The sequence below is a fragment of the Cydia amplana genome, chromosome 5, assembly GCF_948474715.1.
Source record: "Cydia amplana chromosome 5, ilCydAmpl1.1, whole genome shotgun sequence".
NCBI lineage: Eukaryota > Metazoa > Arthropoda > Insecta > Lepidoptera > Tortricidae > Cydia > Cydia amplana.
The window spans coordinates 3,366,937-3,386,290 of record NC_086073.1 but is presented as its reverse complement, the minus strand read 5'-3'; the positions used below and the strand labels follow the sequence as shown (position 1 = coordinate 3,386,290).

At 40.5% G+C, this 19,354-nt stretch overlaps 1 protein-coding gene across 1 annotated transcript in view; it reads left to right on the top strand.

The window, feature by feature from the left end:
• LOC134648221 (patronin-like) overlaps positions 1-19,354 on the top strand; it is an 89,896-nt gene that overhangs the window by 58,079 nt on the left and 12,463 nt on the right. The window contains exons 13-25 of the mRNA XM_063502705.1: positions 579-683; positions 2,138-2,328; positions 4,460-4,492; positions 5,764-5,820; positions 6,485-6,552; positions 7,295-7,550; positions 9,643-9,905; positions 10,378-10,558; positions 12,005-12,237; positions 12,664-13,327; positions 14,084-14,215; positions 14,351-14,455; positions 15,743-15,929. Of these exons, the coding sequence (XP_063358775.1) occupies positions 579-683; positions 2,138-2,328; positions 4,460-4,492; positions 5,764-5,820; positions 6,485-6,552; positions 7,295-7,550; positions 9,643-9,905; positions 10,378-10,558; positions 12,005-12,237; positions 12,664-13,327; positions 14,084-14,215; positions 14,351-14,455; positions 15,743-15,929 (2,475 nt within the window). The remainder of the gene's footprint in view (positions 1-578; positions 684-2,137; positions 2,329-4,459; positions 4,493-5,763; positions 5,821-6,484; positions 6,553-7,294; positions 7,551-9,642; positions 9,906-10,377; positions 10,559-12,004; positions 12,238-12,663; positions 13,328-14,083; positions 14,216-14,350; positions 14,456-15,742; positions 15,930-19,354) is intronic.

Genomic DNA, 19,354 nt, shown 5'->3' with positions numbered 1-19,354 from the left:
GGGGACAACTTTAAATAAAATGGCCCTGGTGCAGGGCTAGCATGGGTTGACTCTTACATTCAAATCTGAAGTCATCTAGGACCTTCACTTTATTCGTGTACCACCTGGGGCCTATTTCTCGAACGATATTAGTCCAATGATTTATAACTCAAGATAGGTTATAGGCGTTCCAAAATTGAAGCGCTTACTTTGTGACAAATTGGACAAGTTGCCTTTAGTCGTGGCTGGACAAGCGAGAAATGTGCACGTGCTAACGAGCTCCCGCACACCGAAGGGGGGAAAGAGACGACCTTATGTTTAACAACGAGTGTGACAAAGATGGATGGAATGAGAAAATTAATCAAAAATAACAGATTTCTTCGTAGGCACAAAAATAAATATGGAAGTATTTTTTGTGCTCCTCAAGTATGAGTATAACCTATCTATGGTTATATAATATCATTGTATTAGTCTAATATTATTAGTCTATTGTCATGGCAACCCATACGATTTGACAGTTCGTGGACTAATAATATTAGTCTAATACCGTTCGAGAAATGGGCCCCTGGATATGTGGTTATTAGTGTGGGGTTCCCCAGGCGTGGAGGAGGCGGTAGAACGGCGCAAGAGCACGTCGTTCAGCACGCCCCCGGCCGCCACAACCACCTGGCAGCAGCAGTGCCTGGCGCAGGACGCGCAGCCCAGTCAGTCACACATTTTACTTATCCTCTAGCCCACACGTCAAACCAGGGATGTTGCGAATATCCGCATCCGCATCCGCAACCGCGGAACTTCCGCATTATTTTCAACATCCGCATCCGCATCCGCATGAAATCGATGCGGATTTAATGCGGATGCGGATGTGGAACAGGTCGGTACAGGAACGTCTTAGCAACGGTATAAGTGCTAGACTGCTAGGTAATTTAGTTATTAACCAAAAAAACCTATTAGAAATGAGCAGTCCAGCGTGAGTGGGACTTAATGTACGGAACCCTTGGAACGCGAGTCCAACTCGCACTTGGCCGGTTTTTTGAAATAAAAATTTCTAAAATGTAATATTAGACGTTTTTTATGGTACTATCTTGACATCCGCATCCGCATCCGCGGATGTTAGCCTTTAAAAATCCGCATCCGCATCCGCATCCGCGGATGTCAAAAAATCGGCATCCGCAACATCCCTGCGTCAAACCTTGCCAAGCAAAATTAAATTTTATTTTGTCAACATAAAGTTCAAATTAAAAAGGAACAGGAGACTTTTTATAGATCTCTGGGCGGCTAGTGGTTATAACATTTTATAGTGTGAAGAATCTCGTACATTTATTCTAGAACGTTTGACTTCGGCCCAATGTCCGAATTTACTTACGTTCACATGCACTTGTAAGAACGAACGCTGAAAAATAGATGCGTTCTGTACATCTTTCTTCAACTCTCCCAGAAATGTACATATCTGCAATTTACGTGTCTTCTGTGTAAACCTTACATACAGTTTGGCCTTGGGTTTTCTTGGTTGTCATGTTGTAACTGGGAAAGGTTTTCTTTTCTTTTGTTTCTTTGGTTTATTTTAAACTGATTTATTTATCATCTCAAATCCTTTTTTTATTACAAACAAGTCAACCCCAAATTGACAATGCAAAAACCAAACAATATTTTGATCACATACTCCCAAGAGATCAAAATAATCAAGTAATTCTTATATTCTAAAATTACACAGAATCAGTAGTACTGGGAAGCTTTATCCTTCTTAGGTATTAGTTGTTTGAAATAGCTTTACTGAAATGAACCCAAACACGTAGAGTTCTCTTATGCTGTCATGTATCATTTACTGTTATAATAGTCTTCATCTTAAACACTATAAACCAATTTTGCATTCATAAGTGTACAAACCTTCCCACATTTAGACGCTACACGCACTAAAATAGCGCTAAATATTTTTCTTTACACTTAGGAACAACTCCGCAGACATACGCATGAGAATTTGTATCGGGTACTTTATCCGGTTTAATAATGAAATACTCTAAAATACGATGATTATTATAACCCATAATTTTACCATATAAAGTGCTTTATTCACAATCTCATGCTATGGAGTTATTTCTTATCCTAACAACGAACTGTAGTTGACCGTGTTTTAAACTTTAAACAATCTATCTTCTGTCAGACGGCGACGACCAATCCGACGACGCGTCACCAAGCGGCGGGCAAGCCATGGCCGCTCAACTGAACAACATACGGTTAAAGCTGGAAGAGAAACGGAGACGAATCGAACAAGAGAAGCGAAGAATGGAGGTAGCCGTCAGTCGGCAGAGGCAACAATTAGGGCAGCAGGCGTTCCTGCAGGCTGTTACTAGGGTAAGTTTACTGTTGATTAAGCTGATTGGTAAACTTGCGATAAAAACTACGCTCGGTATTCTGCATTGACATATATCTCAGGGCCTTAAGCTTTGGATTCCTCCGAAAACGGTGCCGTCATATGACGGCCGTCATATAGCGGCAGCAAAAGACGGCCGTCTTTACGGTGGCGACATGTGGAAAGTACCACGGCGTCATAACACACCGTCATCCACCAAGGTCAAAGCGGCAAATTTGAAAAATGTAGGCGCGATGGGATAACGTCCCATAGAAAATTTGAATTTCGCGCCTTTTCCTACTGACAAGATTTGCTTGATCATCTATAATTTACTTGGAGGATGAAATATCATCAGAAGAGGAAAATAATCGTAGTACGGAATCATTTATTCAAATCTCGTGTCATTTATTCAAAATGGCGTCACCGCTATCTAATAAAACGTTCACGAAACTATCGACAAGGTCATGACGGCCGTCATCTTACGTTACGTTGACAGTCAACGTAACGTAACGCCGTCTAGGAAACCGCGCCATCTTGTTTACATAGACAACGTTCTAGTGACGTCAGTCAACGCTATATAGCGGCCGTAATATGACGGCACCGTTTTCGGAGGAATCCAAAGCTTTACGGGCACTAAAAATGGTACTAGTACAGCGGTGTCACTCACGAATTCGAGCCAATCGCGCAGACTAACGCAACTAGTTGCGACCAGTCGCGCGCGTGATGCGAACTCATCAACCAATCGCGTTGTAGCGGTGTCACACTGCTGTACTGGCCCCATTCATGCCCCATTCTTATTGCCTGTAAGGCCAGTCCTGAGATATATATGTCAATGGTATTCTGTGATTATAGCTTACTGAGGTGGCATTTACTTTGGTCTATAGGACCTAAGTAAACGATGCATCAATATTGATTGAAAGTGTTGGTTTTTGTTGGATGGTTACCGATCAGTGAATTTAAGGTTTAAATTGTCCCTGTGAAATGTTAATGTGTGTCTTAGAACTATTGGTTTGGTATACATGAAACACGAAAATGTAGCACGAATTGAAACCTTTCTCTACAATTAAGTAAAAGTTTCAAAGTTCGTAATTGTTTTCGTGTTTTATCTATAAGATTAATAAATGTAATTAGTTTGCAGAAGTGACCGTCTTTTAAAACTTAACCGTGCATTAACTCAGTACAAACAATAGCACAGCATAAAATAAAAGATTAATGAAAGTAAATAATATTATTACAATTATTACAGTGACAATTCACTGCTGAACTCTAATTAATTAATTAATTAATAATGCAATGAACAAAGTGTTAAAGGTGAATGCGGTGTTTTTGTGGGTTTTATAAAATGTGGTTGTATTTGCCCCTATCAGTTTCCAAGTGAATTTCGTCTTGTGATACTTTGTATGTTTGAGTGGTAATTTTAAATAGAAATGTGTGTTTGTGTTTTATAAGAATGTGTAATAAGTGGAAACGTATGGTATGGATAGGATAGGGTACAGTTGACGTCAAAGATATGTTTACATCTTTTGCCTTATTACAAAGGAAGTAAGGTTCAAGAGTGTAAACATATTTTTGATGTCGACTGTACAAGATTAGATAAAGTTACGCTTCCGGCAGGACTTGAACCCGCATCCTCCGCAATCCGTGCGTTGCTCTTAACCAATTGAGCTACGGAAGCCTACCAGACTAACTTGAGAGTCCGGTGCCGTCAAAAGATGTAATCGTCTCTCGGTTGATGTCGCTATACGCTACCCTTATGGAGTGTATGCATAAAGGAAGGGATGGAAAGATTTGCGATGTCCTGGTAGGCTTCCGTAGCTCAATTGGTTAAGAGCAACGCACGGATTGCGGAGGATGCGGGTTCAAGTCCTGCCGGAAGCGTAACTTTTTCCATTTTTTCCTTTAATATAAAAATTTGGAATATCGCTCGCAGACGAAACTGCTTGTTAAAAAATTAAGATTAGATAAGTCTTACAAATAATTAGTACAATTGGTTTTAATATCGAATAACCCAATTGTTTTACCTCTAACAGACTACTTTTAAGATTATACGTGTGGTCACGGTAGCACACATACTAATCGCCCTAAACTGAGTTATTTTACTACAGTACATAATATGTTTTTCTATTTTATTAGGATACATATTTGCAATACCAGCTGGCCTCTTTGGTGAGTGGCTGGTCACAAAACTTTATTCTTTTGATTTAGTTTCTAGTACATTTCGTATTTTTACTTTGTGACGTCACTTGATTCATTTATTTCAGAATACTGTACAAATAATTCGTTCTAGTTTCACATTCGCTTTTACACCTTTCATGTCGAATTAAATATTTAATGCTGTAGTAGTTCTGCAGATATTAGTATACTATTTTTACATTTTTGAAAACAATTTACTTTTGTATAATATTAAGCTTTTGAATACACCATAAATAAATTCAGGCGGCTTTTTATAGTTTTTATATTCAATTATTATTACTATTTATACTCATCAAGTTTTCACGAGTATTTTGCGCATTCACTAAGTCCCAATACCATCAAACCATTTTGAACCTTACTGTAAAGTTTTTAAGGTACATTTTCACACAGTCACGAGTTGAGCACAATGAAGTTTGTGTAGGAATAACCCACTTCCATTACACGATATTGAAAAGCATGAATTTGTTTATTTATTGGAGTATATGATCCTAAAAGTAACCCTAACTAAGTGCATTAAGGTCTAATTCGGCAATTAGCACGTTAGTTATATTTTAATCGGATGAGATTCTCAATTTATCGGGGTCTCCGTGTTTACTCTTCCTCGATTTATAAAACGCGTAATAGCATATTTCACAGATGGTCCCATTGTCTAATGACATGGCCTAATGGCTCGGACAATGGGATTCTGGAAGAATACAGGGAATTTCAAATTTATAGGCACTCCTGTAGTGATTTAAATATTATACTTGTTAACGCGGTTATTAGGCGTTAACTATATTCTTGTCTTTTGTTGTAGAATTATGAAAACTCGTTACATAATAAATTAGCAATATTTATTGTAATTTTACATCAATATGTTGACATTAATTGTATTGTTTTCTTGGTATTGACATAATCGAATATATTTCAAAATTAGAATCCGCGCCGGATCGTAGTTTCTTCTGGCGGCGCTAATGCATAAAGGTTGGATTGTTGACAATACTGTATTAGTAATTCGCGATTTCCCCTCGGAAACCGACATTTGGTGAAGTGAATCTGCTGATGATAGGTCTTATTAACTAGAAATAATCTTTTTTGAAATTTTTTTTTTTTGTTAGAATATTTTATTTCCCATAATCCCATAACAACATTCCGAATAGATCTTATTGCACTTCATAATGGTCACATACCGTTAGTCACGTTACCCACTAGTGGTCCTATACCCCGATGAATGCATGCATGGAGTGACGGTGGCGGTGTTGCAGGGTAAGGGCGCGCGGACGCCGGTCGGAGACGAGCGGCCCGAAGATAAGCCTCAGCAGGTGCGTTACAGGGACATTTACCTTGTATCCTAAATAACATAACTGAGGCATAGAGTCACGTTAATAAAAAAAAAATTCTTAAACAGTATAAAATATAACAGAATGGGCGCTGACAATCAAACTCCTGGTGGTTACTTATATTTGCATGAATTTGCTAAGTTGCATGTTAATTATAATTAATTCACAGGGAAATTATGCATCATAATTAACAACACATTCCAAACGTAATTATAATAAAATGTCAACTACAATTTTTTTATTAATGTATTGTACAATCACCTGCAATAATATGTTACTCTTCGAAGGCCGCAAAAATATGTGACACGCTCTTATGGCTTTACAAATAAGATCGTGCCAGATATTATTGCGGGCTTCGTTGTGTAACATATTATTGCAGGACTATGTTATTATTGATAATATGAACATGTTATAAAATAAAAGCTCTGCCATGATACATTTATGAGAGTACAAAGGTGAAATATACCGTTATTGGGCTATGATTAATAAACACCGAAAAGCTTGAAACATCTACTGATTGTAACTGCATTTTTCGCTAAAAATATCTTAATTCCAACATTCATCGAAGCTTATATTGTTCGTCGTTTATTAAAATTGAACGTGTTTTTTAATCGAATGTATAATTATAATAACTTAATTCCTCTAGGATATGGATGCGCCGAGTCAGACAGTGGACAACGTAGCATTAGAGCAGTACCAACAGTCAATAGCCAAGTAAGTCAAACTTTTTGAATTTTTGTTCGGTTTTGTATGTGAGTAATGAGGTATATTCCGCAAAACTCTGCGTAGGGGGCGCCAATAGCGCAAACTGTAAATAAACCGCCTTGATGCATGTATGTCATATTTATTTGTAACAAATAATCTGTGAAATTTTGCCAAAAAAACAAGGGATAGTATGTATAAGTTACTCTATGGTTTACGGTTTGTGCTAGTGCTGCACCGGGCGGCAGAATATTGCAATGTTACTCCCTATTCTACGTCTCATTCTATTCAAATAAGTATACTGTTTCCTGATTGTTTGTTCACTTTTCTGTCTGGTATTTCTTTTGATGATGAAGAAAAATTCACTCTAAAATTACTAATAATTTGGGGCTATTTGGGACATAGGTACTACCTATTTGTCTAACTTTGCTATGGTTATATCTATCAGGGGGCACGAAGAGAGCCAAGCGAAGCGCAAGAGCACTACCTACCTTTTCTCGAATCTTTGTTTCTCTGTCTATTTTATTTTATTTTTTTTTCATTTATTTATTAACACAAAATATTTACATTAAAAAAAATTATGACAACGAACAAAGCCCCCTGAGGCTTAACTGCCGCTGTAATCGCTCTTATATTTACTCTTAATATATTATATTAAATATTTGACTACTGTTTTGGCATTAAATCCTTTGGCATAAACCACATTCAAAATTCAAAAACAATCGGATCTCGATGCACTACCCAATAATTGCAGAATGAACTCCAGCCTGCAGGACATACAGAGCGACATCGCGCGGCTCGCCACGCAGCAGAACCAGATACAACAGCAACAGCAGCAGCAACAGACACAGCAGTTGCAACAACAACAGCAACAGTTACAGCAACAGTTGCAGCAACAGTTGCAAGCTCAGCAACAACAGCAACTACAACAGCAGCAAGCCAAGCAGCTGTTTCAGCCGCCTCAGCCGCAGTCGCCCTTCCAGCAGTATCCGCCTAACATTCCACAATTGGTAAGTTGATTGGCTGAGGCATGGCTGAGAATAATGGCTACGACAACTTCTGGGTGCATTTATACATTTTAAATCTTATTGGAAAGGTACAGCGCCCAAATTCCCTTTGGACAAAACCTTTGGAAACATATTATATTCATCTTAACCTGTTTAAAACATTATACAAACTTTTCAAAACATATAAGAAAGTTGAGAAATGCTAAGTGGGATTTTTCTGGGATTTAAAATTAGTGTCCGACCGAAACATGTTTTTTTGCCGAAACCGAAACCGAAACCGAATGTTCGGCTTTGGCTCTAGTTTCGGCCGAAACCGAAACCGAAACCGAAACTTTTGAAGACTTGTTAAAATCGTGGAAAAAATGTCATAAAACCGCTTTTAAACTCATATTAAGGGGCTGTCAACACCCAATGTCCTTGAAATTGATGTTACTTAAGGGGCTCCGCCACGCCAATGACCTTCGATCTGAATCCCTTAGTTTTCTTATGTTTTTTGTAGCTTATCATATTAACAGCAACGGCTTTAAGATATAGTATTCCATATTTACTTCAAAGTTCATTGTCTTCGAGATATTTGGCATCAAAGTTGAACAATTTAAGGCCAAAAAACTGATTTTCTGGCCATAACTTTTGTGTTAATTCGTTTAAAATTAAAACCCTAGACACGTTTTACGACACGTCAAAGACAAACCCAAATATGTAGAATTCGTTTCCTTCACAGCAATCTAGATACAAAAAAAGTGTTCTTTTAGACAATGTTTAAAAAAATCATAAAATACTATCAATTTCTTTCAAAATCCGGTAGACAATAGTGGAGATAAAGATTGAAGAACCGATAGCCGTTTGTCTTATAAAAATCTATCTGTAGTGCAAAAGTAGGAGATACGATTCAAAACTTGTCATAAATCGATGAAAACCGCAGGTAGCCTCTTTTAAGAACAACTATTTGATTTAGTAAAGCAAAAAATATATTTATACCTATATTAATATTTATTATATTTTAAGACCGTCGCACTCGATACATGATTGAACGACATCGGCTCGATAGAAAATAATTACAAAGATTGGTCTTAAAATCACCATTAAACGGTTCTAATGTCAGTCAGATGGCAGTGGCTTTCGTAAAAACTAGTGCCGACGCCAATTCTTGGGATTAGTTGTCAAGTGGACTCCATGCTCTCATGAGCCGTGGCCAAAATGCCGGGATAACGCGAGGAAGATGATGAGTTTTCTTATTATTCCCTTGCCCAGGCCCAGTAACATGCGACAGTGCTATCTCATTTACTACCTACGATACAATTAGACAGTGTGCGCGTTTTAGGTATTGACAGCCTCTTAAGACTGCGTCGACCGTTCATCATTAGTAGAATTGTGTTTAATAATAAACCGATTAATTTCTGTATACATAAAAATCTGTATATGTATTAATATTGTTGTCCTACTTGTTCCACAACTTTTGGTCTTTGTCACATAGTTTAGTTTCATAGAACGAAGTACCATTGCGTATGTTTCGGCCCGGCCGAAAGGTTCGGCCGTTTTTTGGCCGAAACCGAAACTACGGCCGAAACATGATTTTTTGGCCGAAACTGGCCGAAACCGAAACCGAAACCGAACCTTCGGTCGGACACTATTTAAAATGTATGTGCTTAGCTTTTGGGATTGTATAATGCCTGGAAGCATAAGGTCTGGGAGCAAAGTTGCAAACCAATAAACGCATTACTATGCACGTTGAGGGCTCAATCGTCACTGAAAACTTTAATTGACATTAACGACAGTAAACTATCGGTAGACATATGTAATCTGAGTACCAACCGCTTGATTAAAACATGTTCATAACATAACGGCACGACCATTTGCCATTACGACTGCAATAGTATTTTATACAATCGTGATATAATATAGAGCTTTTCAGTTGAGTACTGTGTTCAGGCCATTAAACTTGCTGAGTGGCCTAAGTAGTTGCGAGATTGAAAAGCTTGATCAAAATTAGGTTTAAGCTACCTTGTACCAAAAATCTCTTTCGAATCGTCTAGTTAAGTATAACTGTTTATAAATCCAGCTTCGCACACGCTAACACGCACCGCTCACTCCACAGCACAGCCAATTCAGCTCACAGCACAACGTGTCCCGCCCCGCGCTCAACGCCTTCGGCTCCACCCCGCACCTGCCGCGGGACTTCTACCCGCAACCCTTCGACAACTTCGAGTACAACCAACCTAACCAGTATAGGGATATGGAAGATTACGGAAGGTTTTACTTACACGAGAGTCCGCCTCAGCCGCAGAGGAGGACGTGGGCGCAACACGCGCAGCAACAGCAGGAGAATGAGCTGAGGGGATGGCAGGTTGGCTACTTTCTGTTTCGTTAGATAATACATAGGTCCAGTAGATTCTATGTCGCATCTTCAAAGAAACTTCTACTGTCGCTTCGAGAACTTCGAGTACAACCAACCTACAGCAGGAGAATGAGCTGAGGGGATGGCAGGTTGGCTACTTTCTGTTTCGTTAGATAATACATAGGTCCAGGAGATTCTATGTCGCATCTTCAAAGAAACTTCTACTGTCGCTTCGAGAACTTCGAGTACAACCAACCTACAGCAGGAGAATGAGCTGAGGGGATGGCAGGTTGGTTACTTTCTGTTTCGTTAGATAATGCATAGGTCCAGTAGATTCTATGTCGCATCTTCAAAGAAACTTCTACTGTCGCTTCGAGAACTTCGAGTACAACCAACCTACAGCAGGAGAATGAGCTGAGGGGATGGCAGGTTGGCTACTTTCTGTTTCGTTAGATAATACATAGGTCCAGTAGATTCTATGTCGCATTTTTATAGAAACTTCTACTGTCGCTTCGACAACTTCGAGTACAACCAACCTAACCAGTATAGGGATATGGAGGATTACGGAAGGTTTTACTTGCACGAGAGTCCGCCTCAGCCGCAGAGGAGGACGTGGGCGCAACACGCGCAGCAACAGCAGGAGAATGAGCTGAGGGGATGGCAGGTTGGTTACTTTGTTTCGTTAGATAATACATAGGTCCAGTAGATTCTATGTCGCATCTTCAAAGAAACTTCTACTGTCGCTTCGAGAACTTCGAGTACAACCAACCTACAGCAGGAGAATAAGCTGAGGGGATGGCAGGTTGGATATTTTCTGGTTCTTTAGAATAACGCCGTCTAAAAGACTTCCACCGTTCCGAGAACTTCGGGTACCACCACCCCAACCAGAATGGGGATATGGAAAATTATGGAAGGTTCAACGGGATAATGAGTTGAGGGGCTGGTGGGTTGATTACTTTACGTTTTTTAGAAAGATTAAGTCCAGTGGAGTCTATGTCACTTCTTTAAAAAGATTTCCACTCTCAACCCTTTGAGAACTTCGAATAGTAGTTTAACCAGCTCTACATGTATGATCCTCCTCCTCTTATATCTTTGTCTTACACTAGTACTAGCACCCAAAAGAAAAGGATGAGTATAGTTTTCCTGGTTCTTATACTGACTGACAAATTGGTTAGACCAACGGTTAAAATGATCTTTGAGAGAAAGAGTCATAAAGGTGCAACCATTCACGCTTTACGGAGAGGTTTTAATCCTCCAAGGGCTTCATTTTCATGATCATCTGGTTTTATTGGTGGTATTATCAATTTATAAGCTAGATCTTACCTACTTAAGATAAGGTTAGGTTGCATTGTATTCAATTCGAACGCTCTAAACACGTAACATCTGAATATGTATTAGAACAAATTAAATTATTTTTCAGAAAATATTTTTTTTAATTTGTTTTTTTTTTTTTTTCAAGTAGACACTACTATAAATTATAAACTTTGAATAAATGACATATACTAAGAAAAAGTGACCAAGGCCTCCAGTGCCCCAGGCTGGAATCGAACCAGCGTCCTCTGCTATCGCGGCAGGTGCCTGAGCCATTCGGCCACCGGGCCACAGCGGCATAGGTCGAATTTTTCCAAGCATATGCACTTCTTACTGAAGGCTTATGGCGCCCCCTGGCCACCTCTAAGGTAGAACAGTATGGTTCGACCTTTCTAACTGGATCATCTCAGGTGATACCGAGTTAGCGAGAGAGATGGCGCTGCCAATTAATGTATTAGAACAAATTAAATTATTTTTATTAGCCAGGGGGCGCCATAAGCCTTCAGTAAGAAGTGCATATGCTTGGAAAAATTCGACCTATGCCGCTGTGGCCCGGTGGCCGAATGGCTCAGGCACCTGCCGTGATAGCAGAGGACGCTGGTTCGATTCCAGCCTGGGGCACTGGAGGCCTTGGTCACTTTTTCTTAGTATATGTCATTTATTCAAAGTTTATAATTTATGGTAGTGTGTCTACTTGAAAAAAAAAATATTTTCTGAAAAATAATTTAATTTGTTCTAATACATTGATTGGCAGCGCCATCTGAATAAGGGTAAATAAGTAAACAATTTCCTCGTATTCCAGCTCCACCAGCAGCAGCAGAACCACCAGCAGCACCAGTACGAGCCGCAGCACACCCCTCCCCCGCGCACGTGGAAGTCCCCCTCCCCCGCGCCCGCGGAGCGCGGCTGGGCGCCGCAGGGCTTCCTGCTGCACGACCCCGCCCCCCCCTCCCCCGCCCCCGCCCCCGCCCCCGCCCCGCAGCCCTTCCAGGTGCACTACAACAACGACCGCCACCAGAACGGCACCGAGCAGAACCACCTCAGGTATGGCCCGACCCGTAGACAAATAACTAAACAGTGCTGATGCCATCATTTGGTGTAGGGTAGGTCAGGTGAGCACTCAGCTTACTTATTACTCCCTGCCCGTACAGATAGAACCACCCTCAGGTACTTAAAACACTCTGAATTGTTGAAACACTTTAACAGAACTTGAATTTACGTGTGTTGTCTTACCATGGGGACCGCTATTAATATTACTTAGAATAGATCCAATCGTTATTTATATGGTTGGCCAAATGGAGGCCCATTGTTATGGACCAAGCCTGACGAACTTCACAATCAATCTTTATGCACTATTCATGAAAGGCCATCATTGAAAACCACCACTTATAGTATTATTAATGAGAAATATGTTTATTGTCTTTCGTATCTTTTTATCAGAGTTGTAAAGTTAACTTTGTTATTCCCCAGCTACACTGTGATACCCAACCAATACTCTCAATCGCCGCCGCTGACGACCAGTCCGCGCCGGTCGAAAACCCCCCAACGGCAGGGCTCGCTTCCAGAAGTCTCTAGAAGACCCGAGCCCGTCAGCCTCCAGCAGCTCGGAGCCGCCAGCCCGGCCCCCGTCGACGACATGGAGCCCCAGAACATCTCTTTCATAGGCAACGCGGAAGACGACGCTCTCAGACAGGGCATCAACCGCCTCAACATCACCTCCGGCACCCGAACGTACCGCATTCCCTCCCCCACGAGACCCTCCCTCGGCCGCAACTCATTCCAACAACTAGAACAGGAGGATACGAACGAGAAAGGCTTCTACATATCGTTCGACAACGAACCGCCGAAACGACCCAAACCGCCGCTGCGGGTGAAGCGAATGTCACCTAAGAAAGAGAGAACAGAGTACCAGAGTCCCGAGCGGGGGAGTCCGGAAGACTGGGAGCCGCAAGAGTTCCCCGCGCACCGGGAGATGCGCGCGTCGCCGGCGCGGGACTCGCGGCCGGAGGCCTCCCCGCCGGCCTCCCGCGAGAGGCCGCTGCGGCCCGGCGCCGAGCCGGCCTCCCGCGAGAGGCCGCTGCGGCCCGGCGCCGAGCCCGCCGCGCTACTCATCGGCGAGATGAACCCCGACCCGGTGAGTGATCTATGCCGAACGTCGAGTATGAAATAGGCCTCTGCCGGGAGGGGAGTAGACACCAAACTCAGGTTACTGTGTTATAGTTTATATCATGTCACTATACAAGTCACCACCAATCCCCTCTTCTTCTTCCTCTTCTTCCTCGCGTTGTCCCGGCATTTTGCCACGACCCATGGGAGCCTGGGGTCCGCTTGGCAACTAATCCCAGGAATTGGCGTGGGCACTAGTTTTTACGAAAGCGACCGCCATCTGACCTTCCAACCCAGAGGGTAAACTAAGCCCTTATTGGGATTAGTCCGGTTTCCTCACGATGTTTTCCTTCACCGAAAAGCGACCGGTAAATATCAAATTATATTTCGTACATAAGTTCCGAAAAAACTCATTGGTACGAGCCGGGGTTTGAACCCACGACCTCCGGATTGCAAGTCGCACGCTCTTACCGCTAGGCCACCAGTGCTTCCCCTCTAGTAATTCTAATGATCAACTATATATATCGTTAACCTACGTGTCTTGAAGAGGAAAACCCTTATCGGATAGAGAGGTGTTTTATCTGTTTATTAATTCGCTTAGCATCCACTACGTGGTTTACGTGTACATACGTGTACTACGTGACCTACGTGTAGATACGCGCATCTGCCTATCACAAGTAGCACGGAGGCCTGGAGCGTATCACGCGATCTTCGAATTTCAGTTTGTTGAATTAGTATTCCGAAAGAGAAACCAAACTAAACAGCCTATCTATTTATATTTCAGAACTCCGCAGAAGAAATGGAGCGAAAGAAAGAGCGAATTATGCTTCTCTCCCTCCAACGGCGGCAGCGTGCGGACGAAGCCCGCGCACGCGCAGAACAGGCCGCGGCTGCGCGCCGTGCAAGGGACGAACAGGTGAGAACTGGGTCATACTGTCTCTTTCACTCTTGGTGCCACCATGCATGTGTAAATGAGACGTGCAACCGTCGAGCCGGAGGTTTTATTGTGTTTAAATCACTTTTCTGCTCACTATATGCAATTCAAATCTAGGTGGCGGAACAGCGTGCGGCTCGGAAAGAGGAGCAAGCGAGACGGCGCGAGGCCATTCTGCAGCAGTACAAGCTCAAGAAGGCCATCGAGGAGGCCGAGCGAGAGGTGAGATGTTGCCACCCCAGATAGACTATTCATCCCCCTTTAATTAATGCAGTAGGAAAAAGGCGGGGCTACAGAATGCACGACCCGAGTGTGCTCGCTCGACGCTGATTTACTGTTACTCGGTCATAACATTTGGTGGCGCGTACGAAAATTTTTATGATTTTTTTCTACTCCCGTACTTTTATTTGTCATTTAAAGGATCGTGCACACACTTTTAAAACCCTACCTTATAGTTGTCAAGACAAGTCTTTAGTCTATTCCCCAAAAAAGAATTTGTGCATACACGCAGTATCTTTTTGGCGATTTTACGATACTTCGTGTAATGACCACTTAATAATATTGAATGAAATACAGTGTTGCCAACCTTATTTTAAATGTCATCTCTGACAAATAAGTGAACCATAGACATGTTTTTTTTTAAATTTCATTCATTCATTCATTCATTCTTTTCCCGCCCGTACCCTCCATTTTTGCTACTTCTTGAATTAAAAATATTTGTTTAATTTACAAATTTATTCCAAAGTGCTTGGTCGTAGAAAATAGTATTTTATGCAACCGTTGTTTAAGAGAGGTCAAAAAAGGCGAGTGGCGTGAGTAACAATTTGAGGCGAAGCCGAAAATTGTTAATAAAGACTCCACGAGTATTTTTTGACTCAGTTAAACAACGTTGCATACAATACTTTTTCTACGACCAAGCACTTACTTTGAAATAAAATTGTAAATTTAACAAACATTTTTAATTCAAGAAGTAGCAAAAATGGAGGGTACGGGTGGAAAAGAATGAATTAATGAATGAAATTAAAAAAAAAACATGTCTATGGTTCACTTATTTGTTAGAGATGACATTTAAAATAAGGTTGGCAACACTGTATTTCATTCAATATTTTTTAAGTGGTCATTACACGTAGTATCGTAAAATCGCCAAAAAGATACACAAATTCTTTTTTGGGGAATAGACTAAAGACTTGTCTTGACAACTATAAGGTAGGGTTTTAAAGGTGTGTGCACGACCCTTTAAATGACAAATAAAAGTACGGGAGTAGAAAAAGTATTGTATGCAACGTTGTCTGAGTCAAAAAATACTCATGGCGTCATTATTAACAATTTTCGGCTTCGCCTCAAATTGTTATTCACGCCACTCGCCTTTTTTGACCTCTCTTAAACAACGGTTGCATAAAATACTATATTTATTTATACTAGGCAGGCTGCAGCTTTTATTTTAGTATCCAACATCCAACCTCGTGTGGTCAAACGCACTTCAGCCTAACCTGAACATCTGAATTCCAGGGCAAAGTCCTCGACAAGTCCTCGTTGATGGATCTGGCGCGACCGGCGGCGGGGGCGGCGCCGCTGCGGCCGCGCGGCCGGCAGCCGCCGCGCGCGCGGCCCAAGACCATCCACGTGGACAGCGGCGCCCTGCAGCAGGCCGAGGGCCTGCTCGGCAGCAAGCAGCCCTCCTCCACCAACCTCACCGGTGAGTGCCGCTCCAGGTACCCCCAGGCCACAGACGAGACATCCTTTAGACCAGGGATCGGAACCGGTTTCTTGCAAAAACTTAGAAATAACCATATTTTTCGAATTATTTTATACTCGAAATGTAGGACTCAGTTGTGTTTTTAGGTTACGACTTCATATTATTAGATTGCCCAATTAGAAATGAAGTAATTAGCAAAGAACGAAAAAATACCGTTTCCGTTCCCATACAAAAAATACCGGTATCCGATCCCTGCTCTAGACTGAGCATACCACTACCCCCTCTACACTACCCCCTCTGCCACTCATACGGTAGATTTACTCCATCTTCGAGTCAATCCCGTGCCGTGATTGGTCCGTGTCTTTGAAGGGACCAATCACGGCACGGGATTCGCTCACCTCGTCCCCCCGCACCCCCGTATTTTTGGCAGCATCGGTTTCATGAAATAATTGCTCTAAACTCAGTCTAGAGGATTCCTAGTCTATGCCCCAGGCACACCCTTCACTTCCTGTGTTAGATCTCGGGCGTAAAGGAAACTATGAGCGGTCCATACGAAGATATATATTGTCGAAAGAAATAAGCACCGATTACAAATTTAGTCTGTTTAGTAGTAAGGTCGAAAGAATGTGACGGCATCACGCACGCGAATAAAAGCTGTTATATTATTCAAACATTTAAACTTGTTCCACGTGCGTTTATGCAGTTACCTATAAACAAGATTCTTTTAGTTTACGAAGACACTTTCCAACATCCTGCTCCTACAAGAAGTAACCCGTTTCATAGAGAAATATAGTAAGACAAGAGTGCTCACTCCATACATCAGTTCAGACTATTAATTTCAGTGTCTACATCTAGCATCGAGTAGCGGAACTATCAGTACTGCTACTTGAAGCCGAAAAGCGCTATCTCAAAAGAACATTCATTGCTAACTTATGCTTTAGTTTCTATACCTGAGAATTCTATTTTCAAAATCATTGTTTTTGAGATAGCGCTTTTCGGCTTAGCAGGGCAGTATAGTAAGACAAGAGTGCTCACTCCATACATCAGTTCAGACTATTAATTTCAGTGTCTACATCTAGCATCGAGTAGCGGAACTATCAGTACTGCTACTTGACAATAGATGTAGCACCGACCGGAAAGTCTTGTCTCGACAGCATAAGACTTTCCGGTCGGTGCTACATCTATTGTCCAGTAGCAGTACTGATAGTTCCGCTATTCGATGCTAGATGCTAATAGTCTTTTTGGTACTAAAACTGATGTATGGAGTGAGCACTCTATGTATTTTTTTCTCTATGCCCGTTTAGAACAGAAAAGCGGCGATGCACATCGAGCATAAGGAACTCCACATATATTTACAACACTAAGGGCCACTTCCACCGTTCACTAACCCGAGGTTAACCGGTTAAACCTGGAGTCACCATGATTACCGGTACAATTCGACACTGGGTTGGTTTAACCGGTTAACCCCGGGTCAGTGGGATGGTGCAAGTGGCACTTACAAACGGAATCTTTTGTTAATCTGATATTTGGCTGCTAAAATGCTCTTGTTATGTCATTGTTTCTATTTTCCGCACTTTTGTGTATGTACCTTGCGATGGCGGAACGTCCATCGAAATCTATTTGTCTTATTTTCAGACATTTGAATACTTTATTACTAGAGAATTCAAAAAAAATCGCTCCGACTTCTTATAGTAGTTTTTCTACTCCAGCACTTAAATGTGTCAATTAAATGACTGACAGTGATATCTAAAGCAATGTCATTTGAATGATTTGTCTATAGGCTCATAAGATGACTGCTAGCAGTCATCTTATGAGTATAATACAACTGCTTTATTTTTTTTAAAGATACAAGTTCCGATCATCTTGATTGAAAGAGGTATGTTTTCATTTACAATAATAACTCTTTTTTTTTTTAAATAATAACTCAATTTTTTTTAAATAATAACTCTTTTTTTTTAATAATAACTCTTTTTTTTTGCTGCAGCTGTCATAGAAAAAGTAATGTATGCAACAGCTCATAATTGGTTCTTAAAATTCTCGGGTCTTTTTTTACAAAACTCGACTACGTCTCGTTTTGTAACTTCGACCCTTGAATTTTAAGAACCCTTATTATATCACTGTTGCATAAACTACTATTATGCAACAGTGATATAATAAGGGTTCTTAAAATTCAAGGGTCGAAGTTACAAAACGAGACGTAGTCGAGTTTTGTAAAAAAAAAACCAATTATGAGCTGTTGCATACATTACTTTTTCTATGACAGCTGCAAAAAAAAAAAAAAAAAAAAACAGACCCTTGAATTTTAAGAACCAATTATGAGCTGTTGCATACATTACTTTTTCTATGACAGCTGCAGCAAAAAAAAGAGTTATTATTAAAAAAAATTAGTTATTATTTAAAAAAAATTTAGTTATTATTTAAAAAAAAAAAGAGTTATTATTGTAAATGAAAACATACCTCTTTCAATCAAGATGATCGGAACTTGTATCTTTAAAAAAAATAAAGCAGTTGTATTATACTCATAACATGACTGCTAGCAGTCATCTTATGAGCCTATAGACAAAGCATTCAAATGACATTGCTTTAGATATCACTGTCAGTCATTTAATTGACACATTTAAGTGCTGGAGTAGAAAAAAAGTATATTTGATGCACCGCCCATGTTATTTTTTTTAGTTCTTGACACGTTTAGCCAAAAACGCTTGCCTCCAGTGTGACCCCTGTTTTTTACTAATGTTGTCCTGTTGTTACCGATTACTATGTTTTATTCTACATTACAATAAGCAGCAAATACAGTGTGTAAATCCAATACGGGCGAATATTTAAACGGTGGTTAGCATAGGACCTAAAAAGAACATTGAGATAGATTTTACTTAGAAATGCATTGAAAATTATAACCATACAAAATAATTTGGCCCGCAATGTAATACACCACACACGTTACGGGATACGAGCTTTTTAAAGTAACTGTCAACGCTTGTTGGCAGTTACTATGAAAAGCTCGTATCTCGTAATGTCATTATCATCTTGTTTCTTAATGTTTACAGTACATTGCTGCTCGGTACATGTGGAAAAAATTAATCACGGGGTCATAATTAAGTGTAACTTAAAAAAACATCTTAATTAATGATAAGACGGGTAAATTCTATATCTGGTTTAATTTATTGCCCGTATTTGACTTACACACTGTATTTGCGACGTAAGAACTCCTTTAACAGTTTTAAGGATAGATCTCGGTATATGACTCAGTTTACGGCTTTCCACATGTATAAAAATAAATATATGCTGTTCTGTTGTATGTTTAAATTGATATATTATATAGCGTGCATGTAAAATAATTAATTTTTTGTATTATTTTTAATGTCTTCACAATCGCAATTTTATAGATTATTTTATTGTATAAATTTTAAAATATGTGATATTAT